Source organism: Trichechus manatus, unplaced genomic scaffold (assembly GCF_000243295.1).
Source record: "Trichechus manatus latirostris isolate Lorelei unplaced genomic scaffold, TriManLat1.0 scaffold00021, whole genome shotgun sequence".
NCBI lineage: Eukaryota > Metazoa > Chordata > Mammalia > Sirenia > Trichechidae > Trichechus > Trichechus manatus.
In genome coordinates, this window is record NW_004443957.1 from 21176373 (window position 1) to 21190479 (window position 14107).

Here is a 14107-nt window from a genome sequence, read left to right on the forward strand (position 1 = left end):
ACCCCTGCTTCCATGGGCATTTATTGTGGATCCAAGTAAAATGAGATCCTTGACAACTTCAGTCTTTTCTCCATTTATCATGATACGGCTTTTTGGTCCAGTTGTGAGAATTTCTGTTTTCTTTATGTTGAGGTGTAATCCATACTGAAGGCTGTGGTCTTTGATCTTCATCAGTAAGTGCTTCAAGTCCTCTTCACTTTCAGCGAGCAAGATTGTGTCATCTGCATATCACAGGTTTTTAATGAGTCTTCCTCTAATCCTGATGCCGTGTTCTTCTTCATATAGTCCAGTTTCTCAGATTATTTGCTCAGCACACAGATTGCATAAGTGTGGTGAAAGGCTACAACCTTGACGCACACCTTTCCTGATATTAAACCCACTAAGTATCCTCTTGTTCTGTTCAAACAACAGGTTCCGTATGAGCACAGTTAAGTGCTCTGGAATTCTCAGTCCACCACTGGTCTGTCAGTTTGTTGTACTGTGGTAGCTTACGTGTTGCTGTGATGCTGGAAGCTATGCCACTGCACCGATGTTTCAAATACCAGCAGTCATGCGTGGTGGGCAGGTTTCAGCAGAGCTTCCAGACTAAGAAAGATTAGGAAGAAGGACTTGATGATTTACTTTTAAAAAAGAAAAAATTGGCCAGTGAAAACCTCATGAATAGCAGTGGAACATTGTCCTTATGACTTTGTCATAAGTGCCATATATGTTTCCCTTTCCTTTCAAAATTTAAAGATACTTTGTTGGAAAAGCAGTGTTTTTTTTTTTGGTCTGTCTTTTACTATGAAATTCATATGTGAGGCATATAGTGTCATGTTTAAGAGCATGGGCTTTGGAGTAAAAAATCTTGAATTTGATTCTGGTTTTGTACCCCTTACTTGCTCTACAATAATGGGTAAGTTAATTTATGTTACTATCATTTGTTTCCTCATCTATAAATTGAGAATAAAAAAATAGCACCTAGTTTATAGGGTTATTATAAGGTATAAAACCAGTTGCTGTTGAGTTGATTCCAACTCATGGTGACCCTATGTGTGTTGGAGAAGAGCTGTGCTCTGTAGGGTTCTCAGTGGCTGATGTTTCAGAAGTAGATCACCGGACCTTTCTTCAAGGCTCTTCTGGGTGGACTTGAACCTCCAACCTTTCGGTTAGGAGCCAAGCACATTGACCATGTACACCACCCAGGGACTCCATCATGAAGTATAAAGAAAAAAACAAAAAACCGCATTTCCATTGAGGTGATTCCAACTTCTGGCGACCCTGTGTGTTATGGATTGAATAGTGTCCCCCAAAAATATCTATCAACTTGGCAAGGCCATGATTCCCAGTATTGTGTGATTGTCCACAATTCTGTCATCTGATGTGATTTTCCTATGTGTTGTAAATCCTGTCTCTATTAAATGAGGTGGGATTAGTGGCAGTTATGTTAATGAGGCAGGACTCAATCTACAAAATTAGGTTATATTTTAAGCCAATCTCTTTTGAGATATAAAAGAGAGAAGCCAGAGGAAAGACGGGGGACTTCATACCACAAGAAACAAAAGCTAGGAGAATAGTGTGTCCTTTGGACCCGGGGTCCCTGTGCTGAGAAACTCCTTGACCAGGGAAGATTGATGACAAGGACCTTCCTCTAGAGCTAACAGAGACAGAAAACCTTCCCCTGGAGCTGGCAACCTGAATTTGGACTTCTAGCCTCCTAGAATGTAAGAGAATAAATTTCTCTTTGTTAAAGCCATCCACTTGTGGTATTTCTGTTATAGCAGCACTAGATAACTAAGATACCATGTATTGGTTTCTTGGCAGTAATCTTTTTTTTTTTTTCCATACAAAAATTTGTACGTACATTGTTATGTGACCGTAATTGCTCTCCCCAGACTGTGACAGCACACTCCTCCTTTCCACCCCTGATTCCCCATGTCCATTCAACCAGCTCCTAACCCTCTCTGCCTTCCCATTTCACCTCCGGACAGAAGCTGCCCATTTAGTCTTTTGTATCTACTTGAGCTAAGAGGCACACTCCTCACGAGTATCACTTTATGTCCCACAGTCCAGTCCAATCCCTGTCTGAAGAGTTGGCTTCGGAAATTGTTTTAGTTCTGGGCTGATAGAGAATCCAGGGGCCATGCTCTCCGGGGTTCCTCCAGTCTCAGTCAGACCATTAAGTCGGGTCTTCTTACTGGAATTTGAGTTCTGTACCCCACCTATTTCCTGCTCCATCCGGGGCTGTCTGTTGTGTTCCCTGTCAGGGTGGTCATTGGTGGTAGCCGGGCACCATCTAGTTCTTCTGGTCTCAGGCTGATGAAGTCTGTGGTTCATGTGGCCCTTTCTGTCTCTTGGGCTACTGCTTTCCTTGTGTCTTTGGTTCTCTTCATTCTTCTTTACTCCAGGTGGTTGGGACTAATTGATGCATCTTAGATGGCTGCTTGCAAGCTTTTAAGACCCCAGACACCACTCACCAAAGTAGGATGCAGAACATTTTCTTAATAAGCTTTGTTATTCTTGGCAGTAATCTTTATGGAAGCAGATTGCCAGGCCTTTCTTCCATGGTGCCACTTGGTGGGTTTGAACCGTCAACCTTTAGGTTAACAGCCAATTGTAAACCACTTGCACCACCCAGGGACCAATTTATCAGGTATAAAAAAACCCATCGTCTTCGAGTTGATTCTTTATGAGGTATAAAACCCTAAAACCAAACCCGTTGCCATCGAGTCGATTCTGACTCATAGCGACCCTGTAGGACAGAGTAGAACTGCCCCATAGGGTTTCCAAAGCTGTAATCTTTATGGAAGCAGACTGCCACGTCTTTTTCCCTTGGAGCAGCTGGTGGATTTGAACCATCAACCTTTCAGTTAGCAGCCAAGCACTTAACTGTTTGCTCCACCAGGGCTTCTTTATGAGGTATAGTGACTGGCAAGTGTTGAGCGCTTAAGAGATAACCATTCCCTTGTTTTCTTTCTTCATACCACTTATTACTATTTACAGTGACCTTTCTTACTTATCTTGCTTATTTCCTGACTGTCTCCCCTACTCAGAGATTGCATTTGTCTTGTTTACTGCCATAGCCTCTGAGGAGAGCGGTGCCTGGCAGTTAGGTGCTTAGGAACTATTTGTCTAACAAATAAATAATGGTTATTTTTATTCATGCCTATCAGGAACGAGCGGATGCACTGGGAGGTGGTACGACAGTGAACATTACCCAGCCTTTTCCTATGTCCAGTGAGAGGGACAGATATGTCTGTAGACTCATACCATCACTGTCATGGCACTGAGGGCTGAATGTGAATTTTTAATAAAACCTTTTTTTTGCCTCGGGACTATGAGGTGGTGGTAGTGAACCTCCTACTAAAAGCTCAGAACACAAATCCCTTCAGCTCTCAAATGCTTCCTTAGCATCAGTAGCTGGATAAACATTTTTGAGATGCTCATGTTCACAATATGTCCCAAATTACTTTTTGTTAAACCTCGCTTAAAAATAATTAAGTTTTTAATTTAGTGCTGGAATTAGACAAGGCACTTGCCAAATATGCCTCGATTTGTGCTGACATGGAGTGCTTGCGAGGTTCCCTTACTTCCTTTCCTTTTAGTAGGAGGCAAGGTTTCTAGTATCTTCTGCTCTTCCAGGTCCAGGGAAAGGGGTTTATCATCACAGAGCACTTTAGGAGCAGACACTGGCAACTGCATCACAGCATCTCATAAGGGGCCATGAGTCACCTCCTGGTACCGGGCTCCCATTGCACTAACATATAAACGTTGTTACTGTGAAACTCAACGGAGCCCTGCTGGCCCGGCTCTGCAAAAGAAAGACCTGGCGATCTGCTCCCGTAAAGATTACAGCCTAGAGAACCCTATTGGGCAATTCTACTCTGTCATATGGGGTCACTATGAATTGGAATAGACTCAACGACACCTAACAACAATAACTATTACCTTCCTAATGTGATTTTTTCCTACTTTTTTTTCTTCTAAGTGTTATTTCTGTTTAACTTCTGTCACTTATGTAGGGAGGTTTTTCAAGACAATGCCATGCCATTCTCTTCATTAACTTTAGTAACTCCCCTCTGCCAACTCCTCACAGGGTCAAGGGGAAACTGTAGAGTGGTTCACCCATTGAGTCTCTTGTCCCACTGTGCGTGAAACAGTTGAGAGTTTTTTGGTTGGTTGCTCATCCCATTTAATTTAGTGGGAAAGCTTTCAGGAAATCCTAACATTGCTTTATTTCCTTTCTAGCTTAAAATACAGACATGCTGGATATCCTGACTAGGTGACCTTTTTAGAAAATGAACGCCATTTCTTAAGATATTTGTCTTAGCAAATGGGTTTAAATAGATTTTCCTTACATCTAGGTATTGACAGTTTCATAGGTAAGAAAACCTTTGGATGGTACGTGTGTTATGGGTTAAAAAAAAGGGCAGAATGCTGAAAAATGAACGGGATCCTGTTCCTCTTTTCTGTGACTATTAGGAAGAGGAAACTATTGGCTGGAGTAAACAAGGGCTATGAGATTCTTTGGATATTTAAATGCTTCTAACATAGGAAGGAGCATTGAAAACGTTTGTAAGGCACATCCTTCATGAAACGTTCATGTTCTTTCTGGTTCATGCTTTATCAGGTGGAGAAAAACAGTTTAGCTCAGAAAAGAAAGACATAAAATTCATAATAATCTACAACTGTGGTAGGCAGAGTAATTAGGATGGACATGTTCACGTCCTAATTCCTGGGACCTTCTGAATATGTTAGGTTTCATAAAAAGGAGAATTAAGTTTGCAGATGGCATTAAGGTTGCCATTCAACTGACTTGAAGATAAAATAATTATCCTGAATTATTCAGGTGGGCCCAATGTAATCACGAGCGTCCTCAAAAGTGAAAGAGTGAGGCAGAAGAAAGAGCCAGAAAAAGAAATGTGACAACGGAAACAGAGGGAAAGAGGCCATGTTGCTGGCTTTCAAGGTGGAAGGGGGCCATGAGCCCCCTGAAGAAGCTGGAAAAGGCAAGGAATGGATTTTCTCTTTGAGCCTCCAGAAGGGAACACAGCCCTGCTGACACTTTGATATTAGCCCAGTGAGACATGTGCTGGACTTCAGACCTGTACAACTGCAAAATAATAAATTTGTGTTGTTCGAAGTCACTAAGTTTGTGGTAATTTGTTTCAGCAGCAATAGAAAACTAATACAACATCAATAAAACTTTGAGTCTATTAGAGAAGTTATATACAATGTGATAAGAAACAGGGAATTCTTGTTGGAGAGATTGACTCCAAAAATCTATTGCTCGTGGCTCAAGGATGCTGACTGTCAGGTGTTTGCCCCACCTTTGTTCTGCTGAGGACATCATGCCCTGTTCAGCCGTGGCCCACACACTCAGCTCTGGGAAGCATGCGGAAACAAGGGACAGAGTCCAGCCTCAATATGACAAGCATTGTTAGTATTTTCTCCCTGTAACTATGTCATTGCTCTGAGTTAACCAGAAAAGTTTAATCTGATACTGTTTTAGAATTACATCCAACCATAATTGCAGGAGGGAAAATGGAAATAAATTATCTTCCCTGATGAGTCGGTAAATCTTTATTTTTGCAGAGTGGACCCAACTCTCACCCAGCAGCACTGTATGAATTCTGGATGGGAACATTTGGTGACTGAGAAACTCTAATTTTATGGTCTGGCAGTGATGGCTGTGTTAAAGCAGACACTAAAGGGGTGCTGTCAAAAGGATCTGCCTCAGAGCATAACCAGGCTAGCTTTCTTTTCTTCAAATGGGATTTATAGGACCTGAGAGATAAAAATGTTTCCATGAAGTAGCTCTTTTTTAAAATTTCACTTAGAAAAAGGAGGCAGGGCATGCAGTCATCTTTCTTTTTTGGAAAAGAATACCGGATTTCCAGCAGGTTTTAAAAGAAAGCTGTTCTTATGATGTCTGGAAACTACAAAATAAAACTGACAAGGAACTGAAAGGCAATATGAATAAATTCTGAAGAGTTACTAGAAAGTTTTAAATTCAGCTTTGATAAGTTAAAGCAATGGTTTTAACCACATTCCAGCAACTGGTAGAAGGGGTTGATCACCAACTCTTAAGAATCTGATAAAAACTATGGACCCTGTCTAGAAAAAAGCACATCACAACATTATGCATGCAAGACTTGCCATAAATTTATCCTGGGATCCTGAGTTATGACTCTCCAGGCAGAGGATCCCAGGTGTGGGTGATGGGGAGAAGTTAGGCGGTCACTGTGAGTCAGAGGAGGGCACTGCTCCTAGCTTATATCATGACTGGGGACAAATGTTCTAAGTAGATCTAAAAAGCAAAATCAGTAATTTCATTCAATTAAAGAAAATTTAATGGTTTATAAAAAGTTGTATCTCTGAACCTTTGAAAGGAAAAAAGTACTGGCTGGTTTTTAGTTTATTTTTATGTGTTTCTTGTCACTATTCTCATATTTGATTTTTTTTTTTTTTTTACTTTTTATTTTGTGTGTGTGTGTGTGTGAACTTAGCCCTTGAAAATGACATCAAGCTACTATCCCTGTAAAACACAATTCTTTTGCCTTTGGTCTCTACTAAAGTTGCCACAAGCACCAGTTTAGATAAATTAATGCTATTTTGAGTTTTTGTAAGTATAGAGGAGAGAAGTATTCCTGAAAATGACAGGATGCTGTGATACAAAACTTGTATTTGTTGTATTTGGTTTTATGTAACATATTTCATAAGATTCCAACTCATGGCAACCTCATGTCTTGCAGAGTAGAACTGTTCCATGGAGTTTTTTCAAGGCTATGACCTTTTGGAAGCAGATTGCCAGGCCTTTCTTCTGAGGTGCTTCTGGGTGGGTTCAAACCATGAACCTTTCAGTTAGTAGTTGAGCACTTAACTGTGTGCACCACCCAGGGACTTCAGGATTCTTGAAGGGCTCTGTAAAGCAACTTTTTGTGGTTGAGGTCAACTGAGCACAGAGACCTGAGCTGATTTGCTACTAATCTATTAATTAATCTCAAACCTGAACCAAACTCAAGAAAAATCTCTACATGTTGACAGATTCTGTGATGTCAGAGCACTGTCTGCTCCTGACACTCGTCCTAACACTGTTTCATTTGTTCTCCTTCATCATTGCTGTGGCCACTGTGTCATTGGTGACATTGCTAACAGCCATATTCACCATTGGTTGATTAGAATTATTACGAACTGGAGTGGAAGGGAAACCAAGCTCTAGGAGCAGAAAACAGGCCAGAGAAGAGTAATAGCTGTCAGGCACTTGGAAAGGAAGGTAAAAGAAACCTTATAGCAAAGATGTGAGAATCATCATATTTGAGAAATAGCTTAAAACTTGGATGAGAAACAAGTTTCAGGAAGAGGTGCATTTTTGTTTTCTTGGATGGATAGTGATTGTAGGTAGTTTGGGTTGGGTCTAGGGGTTAAGGTATTCTCAAGGAGAATTTCATAACATTTTATAACTGTTAAGTGGAGCAGAAATACTAGGTACTTTTTTCTGCTAATATTGTCTTAACTGTCAGTGACTACTGTGAAGATAACGTGGAGAATTGAAGGGCAGGGAAGGTGAAAGACTCTTCTCAGCAAATGCCTAGAGGAGAGGAGGGCAGTTTTCTTTGCGTCTTCTAGCTTTTTCTAATCATGGAAAACCTTTGCCTAGAGAACCAGTCCTTAGAAGCTGAAAGCAATTGCCAGGTTCTCTGCTCAGCATTCCTTGCCTCTTCCTTTCCTGTAAGAGAACAAGAAGTTTTTGCCTTGTTGTCTTTGACCTTTGTCTTTCCCTTGGGTAACTAACTCCAGGGTGGTAACAAGACCTTTCCAAGGTAGGCTTGGTGGCCATGACTCAGTTCTTAGGTCAGATTTGGGTGGAGAGGAGAGGTGCGTGCCTCGGAGGGTATTATTCAGAGGGGTTCTGTTCAAAACAACCCTCTTGCTGACCTGTGGGATAGAGTCCACAGTCTTCATCAAAGGCTTTACTTGGCGTTCCAGACATCGGCAGGCTATTTCAGTCATGACATCCTCCTGAGTCAAGGTCAGCCTCTGAACATTTTTCTCATACCTGACCTGGGTTTTTGTGGTCAGTTAATGAAAAATGCTTAAGATGTTCATAGGCTCGGTTTATTAGAAGAACAAAGATTCCCAGAGGTCCTTGAGTCAACAGCTTCATGTGAGGTCTCTCTTTCCTCTACTTCCTCTTTTCTAGTTTTTACCACCCCCAGTAAGTAGCTCCTGCCCTTCTCTTCCCTTCCCAGCATTTCATTACAATAGTAACCAAACCAGACCGGTTGCCATCAAGTCGATTCCGACTCCTAGCGACTGTACAGGACAGAGTAGAACTGTCCCATAGGGTTTCCAAGGAGTGGCTGCTGGATTCAGACTGCCGACTTTTTGGTTAGCAGCCGAACTCTTAACCGCTGTGCTACCAGGGCTCCAATTACAATAGTAGAGGGTATTAATTAATTTATTTAGCAAATATTTACTGAGTTCCTACTATGTGCAGGTTCTGTTCCAGGCTTGGGGGGATACATCAGTAAACAAGGTAAAGAGTAAAAGTCAAAGTCTTACTGTGGCCTGCCAGGTCCTCATGAACTGTCCCATTTACCTCTGTGCTCATCTCCTCCTCTCCCTTCACTCACTCTACTCCGTTTCTCACTGGCCTCCTTGATGTTTCTCAGGCACACCAAGCCGGCCACTGCTTCAAGGCCTTTGCATCCACTGTTCCCTCTGCTTGGAAAGCTCTTACCTTAGAGATCTACATGGTCCATTCCCTCACCTTCTAGAGGATTTTACTTCATTGTCACATTCACATTGGGCATTCTCTGAATATACCATATGAAATAGCACCTTCTGCCCCTCCATCATGCCCAGTCACCCTTACCTGCTTTATTTTTCTCTGTTAAATTTTTCACTATCTGACTTAGTGTATGTTAACCAATTTAATAGTTTGTCTGTCTCCTGTCACTAAAATGTGTGTTGCGTGAAGATGAGAATTTTGGTTTGTTCACTGCTGAAAGCCCAATGCCTAGAATAGTACCTGGACATAAAACCAAAACCAAACCCATTGCCATTGAGTCAATTTCGACTCACAGCGACCCTAAAGGGCAGAGTAGAACTCCCCGTAGGGTTTCTAAGGAATGGCCAGTGGATTCAAACTGCTGACCTTTTGGTTAGCAGCTGTAACGCTTAACCACTGTGCCACCAGTGCTCCGCCATAGGCCTTAATAAATATTCCTTGAAAGAGGAATAAATGAATGAATGAATGAAAGGCTCAAGGCATCTAACGTCAAGGAATGTATAACCTGGTAGAGGGAGATGTAAAGTAAATGAACAAACAAGATCACTGTAGCTTGTGTCGTAGGGTAGTGACTCTGAGGCTCAAATCCCGACTCTGTTTATTAGCTGTGTCTTCAGGGGCAAATTACGTAACCCCTCTGGGCCTCATTTCTCTAATCTGTAAAGTAGGAATAATAATCATAATACCACTTTATAGGATTATTGTGAAAACTAAATGAAACAATCCATGTAAAGCACCTAACACAATGCCTGGCATGTAGTTGTTGTTATTTGCTTTGGAGTCAATACTGACTCATGGCGACCCCACCCCACGTACGCAGAGTAGAACTGCGCCAAAGGGTTTTCATGGCTGTGACCTTTCATAAGCAGATCACCATTACCTCTCTTCCGAGGCACCTCTGGGTGAGTTCGAACCACCAGGCTTTCAGCTGGTAGTCGAGTGCTTAACTGTTTGCACCACCGAGGGACTCCATTGGCATGTAGTAAGCTCTCAAAAATTATTAAGTGCCGTTATTATTAGATCAGTTGCCAGAATCAAGTGGAGACCAGAAGAGTACTATAGGATTGTCTTTATGCCACTTGGGCATTACTGAGACTTTTCTGTTGCAGATTAAAGGCTGGAAAGGCTCCCTAACAGAGAGGCTGTTCCTCGGGACAACTTTATGTTAGGTTTTTTTTTTTTTGAACCACAAATACTGCTGATTCTTACCTCCAAGCACTACAGTATTAAACATTTCATCAACCTAGGCAGGCTCCAAGCAATACAGCTATCCCTCCTAGAAACAACTCTTTCCTGTTTAAATATCAGCAACCAGTTAAACATTATGGTGGGTTTTTTTTTTTCCCTAGTAATTTTAGGCTGCAGTAAATAATTACTTAAGGCTCCATGTTAAAAGACATTTTAAAATCTTTTTTTTGCCTTGTGACACAGAGAAAACTATGTCAGAAGTCATTCTGACAATTTGTATTTTTATTTAAGTTTTATGAGTTACCCTTCAAAAGGCAATGTCTCATTGGTAAACTTTCTTAAGAGGCTGGAGCTTTGATCTTAAATCTTAGGGAGGCTTTGCAGAAATTGGAGGCGACAATGTTGACAGGTTTGTCTGTAGCTATTCTACTGCCATTAATTAAACACACACACACGCACACCCTTTATTTACCTCCTGGAGTAAATGAATTGAACTTGACTTTGAGTTTTGATGGGGAGGGTCCAGGAAAACATCAAAGAAACACTCTTAATCTAGTAAAACTCTCAGATGACCTCACCTTAACATTAAAGAGGTCTTGATTCCAACTCCAGTCTAGTTTCGTTTCTGTAAAGCATTAATTCTCCTTTATGATAAGAAAGGTACAGGGACAAATAATAACCCCCCCTCCCCCCAGTCCATCCAGTTCCAGAAGCTTACAGGCTCTTTAATAATTTTATTTCACTTCTAAAGATTTCCTTTGTAACACTGTATATACTTTTTTTTTGTATATACATTTTTTTTTTTTGCATTTTCATACTGCTTACACTTTCAAGATCTCAGCTTAAAAATCTTGAAACTTTATTTCTTTGACATTTTAATTTTAGATTTTTGGGATAATCACAGCTATCCTAAAGCATTTTTTATACTCCTAAACCTCTAGAAATGAAGGCACAGACAGGTTAAAGCACTTGCATAGGCCAGATGGTACCTTTGCAGAGACAAATCTGAAGGGATACTTGGGAGGCTTGTTTCGTATCTGCTTAGGGAACCCCGTTAGACACCTCGTTTGCTCACAGCACATAGTCATCACATACGTGCTGGGTGTCAGGTACTGGTTCAAGCTTTAAAGAGTAATGAGCAAAAGAGACACAAATCCTGCTCTCATAGAGTGTATGTCCTATTGGACAGTTCACACAATAACTAAATTATTTAAAAAGTATATTAGAAGGCTATGGAGAAAAAATAAAGCAAGGAAAGGGATGGTGTTGGGGTTCATTTGTATTCTAAATAGGGTGGGCAGGGAAGGCCTGACATTTGAAGGAGGAGAGGAAGTGAGCCATGGACATACGTATGGGACCAGCCTTCCAGGCAGAGGGAGGCAGAGAGTGTGAAGATTCTGAGGCAGGAGATGCCTGGAGGAAGAGCAGCAGGGAGGCCAGTGAGGCTGAAACAGGGTGAGTGAGGGGAGGACATAGGCTATGTAGTCAGAGAAATCCTGGGGCAGGTCATTTAGGGCCTTGTGAGACAATAATTACTTGACCTTTTCTCAGCGTGAGATGGGAGCCATTGGGGGGCTTTTGAGCCGAGCAGTGACATGATCTGACTTATAGTTAACAGGACCCCCTTGGCTGCTGGGCAGAAGCAGGGAGACTAGTTAGATGGCTACTGCATTCCTCTAGGCCAGTGGTGGTGGTAATTTGAGCCTGGGTGGTAGCAGCGGAAGTGATGAGAAGTTCGGATCCAGGATATGTTGTAAAGGTAGAGCCTAAGAATTTCTTGAGGAATTAGACTAATAAGAGTCAGGGATGTCTGCAAGATGTGAGCCTGAGTAACTGACCATGTGCTGTGTCACACATGCTGTGGTCCTGATGGTCTCCAAATTATTATCCAACAATCACTCTGGTCCTGACTGTGAACTCGTAGACTACTCTGGAAGCTGGGAGAAATACCTGTGTGGTCTTCTGAGCCGTTGCAGATGGTGCAAGGTTAGTTAATGAGAGAGAACTTTGCTTACCAATGTCATTTAGTCTTTCTTGACACCATTGGATTACACATTGTGGTGTCACATTTGGGGAGAGGAACTGTGATAGGTATTAGTGTCCTCCAAACCAGTGTCCCAGCTCTGAGTCTGAGAAATGCAAAAAAAGAACTGGGGAGAGTAGGAGGCTCATGTAAAGATAAGCAGCAGGAAAATCTGGAAACTTTCAGTACAAATATCTTTGGAAAACAAAAGTATCAGGGACAGTAAAATGTGTATCTTTCCCTTGTGAGGGCTTTTCGCTTTCATTTCTCTTTCTATGGCTGACTATACTTGGAAGATAAAAATATGATATTCCCAGAATGACCAGAGAGAGAATTAATGGACTAATAGGAAATGTGAAGCGAACAAAGATTAAGTTCCACATTTAGTCTTTTGAGGGCTGGCAGGAGGAGACTTCATGGATCACTCTGGTCAGAGAGATGGAAGGTACAGTTGCTCTCCGACAGCCACACTCGTCACTGCGCCCTCCTCAGTCTTGCCTATTTAATAAACCACTAAGCCTGTTCTGAGAGAACATGAGGACATAATTCACTATGATGGTGGCCCAGGAGAGAGCCAAAAAATCCCACTCTGTTTATTTATCATGACTCTCATTTCACATCCCTGCCTTGCTCACACAGGGCTGAGTACGCCTTAATTTGACCAAGTTCTTATCTCAGGAAGAGCAAAGGGTAGTCTGGAAGCTCTCTAAATAGGGTGCAGGACAGAATGAAGAGAATAGGGAGGCGGAGGCCAGTGGAAAATACCTTTGTGAAGCCAAGAAGTTCATAAGGCTGATGAGCTAGAGAAAGGAGCAGGTGGATGGGGGTGGGGGTGGGGGGCTAGTGCCTAAGGGCTCAGACTGGAATCTACCTCGACAGGGTGATAGGGAAGACCAGATGGACTGGCATTTGGTCAAACCAGATGGTGGGCTTTTATTTTTAAAAGGATTTGTAAATCCTAGGAACAAGGAACCATAAGGGTAGTGGGGCCTTTAATCCCATTACTAGAAGACAAAAGTGTACTCTTTAAAAATGTAAACTCACTGGTTTTAGCACTTCTATCATCTAAAGCTTTGGGACAGACCACCAGGTTGTGAAACTCCAAGGACTCAACAGTGCTCATTGACGGGAGGAGAAACTGCAGAAACATTAATGTTAAGACTGCCCCTTAAGAACTTAAAGTCAATATACCAAATGTTAATATAACTGTGTGAAATATATTAACTAATTTTACTCACACAATGAAGCTGGAAGAGCAACAAACAGTGTGACAGTGGTTGATCAATTATTTAGTACATTTGGAGTTTGCAGTGTGGTGAATTTGGAACTTTAAGCACCTATTGCTTTCCAAAAAATGGTACTCTTGTGCCCTCCATCCTCAATTGTAGTGTCTAGACTGGCCTGGCCTCAGTGCATCCACAGATGCTCTCCTAGTCCTGGTTTATTCTGCAGTCCATGTTTCTATCTCAGCCTGTGTTTGAGGGTCCAGAGTTACTGTAGACTACTTTCTTTCATTGACTGATTTTGTTTGTTTGCTTTTATCTGTAAAGGTATGGAAACCTGACGAGCCCAAACTGTGAAGACGATGGAAACCAAACTCCATCAGAGTCCAAGACGGTGATTAGGAAGTGAGTGTATCTTTTCTCTGCATTACAAACTCTCAGTCAAGACTTTATACTTTTAGAGAATGTAGTTTAGTAGAGTTTTATTTATTCCTTTGGAAAGTTGCCATGGTTTTTCCCATAATGTTTAAGACATAGTTATTTCTTGACTAACAATATTCATTTATTCATTCAGGAAAAATGTATTGAGCACTTATGCCAGGCACTGTGCTAAGGGATACAGCAGTGAACAAAGAAAGAAATCTCAGCTCTCATGAAGCCTGCATTTTAGCTGAGAGAGACAAAGAATACATGCAAAAAAGTGAAGAAGAGTGAAGCAGAGTAAGAGGCCTAGTTCACGATGAGGAGTGTGGGTTGTTTCCCATGGGGTGCCAGCAGTGGGCATTGGAGCAGAGACCTGAAGCATGCGTGGACTGAGCCTTGTTGATATTTGCAGGAAGGACATTCCAGGCAGAGAGAATAGTCATGGAGAAGGCTATCAGGCAGAGCAGTGTCTGAGAA

At 41.7% G+C, this 14107-nt stretch overlaps 1 protein-coding gene across 3 annotated transcripts in view; it reads left to right on the top strand.

Annotated features, from left to right (window-relative positions):
* The window catches only part of RGL1 (ral guanine nucleotide dissociation stimulator like 1), a 206644-nt gene that overhangs the window by 121663 nt on the left and 70874 nt on the right, over positions 1-14107 (top strand). For all 3 annotated transcript variants that reach the window (XM_004372905.2, XM_004372906.2, XM_004372908.2), the window contains exon 4: positions 13535-13612. In XM_004372905.2, coding sequence (XP_004372962.1) covers positions 13535-13612 — 78 coding nt within the window. The remainder of the gene's footprint in view (positions 1-13534; positions 13613-14107) is intronic.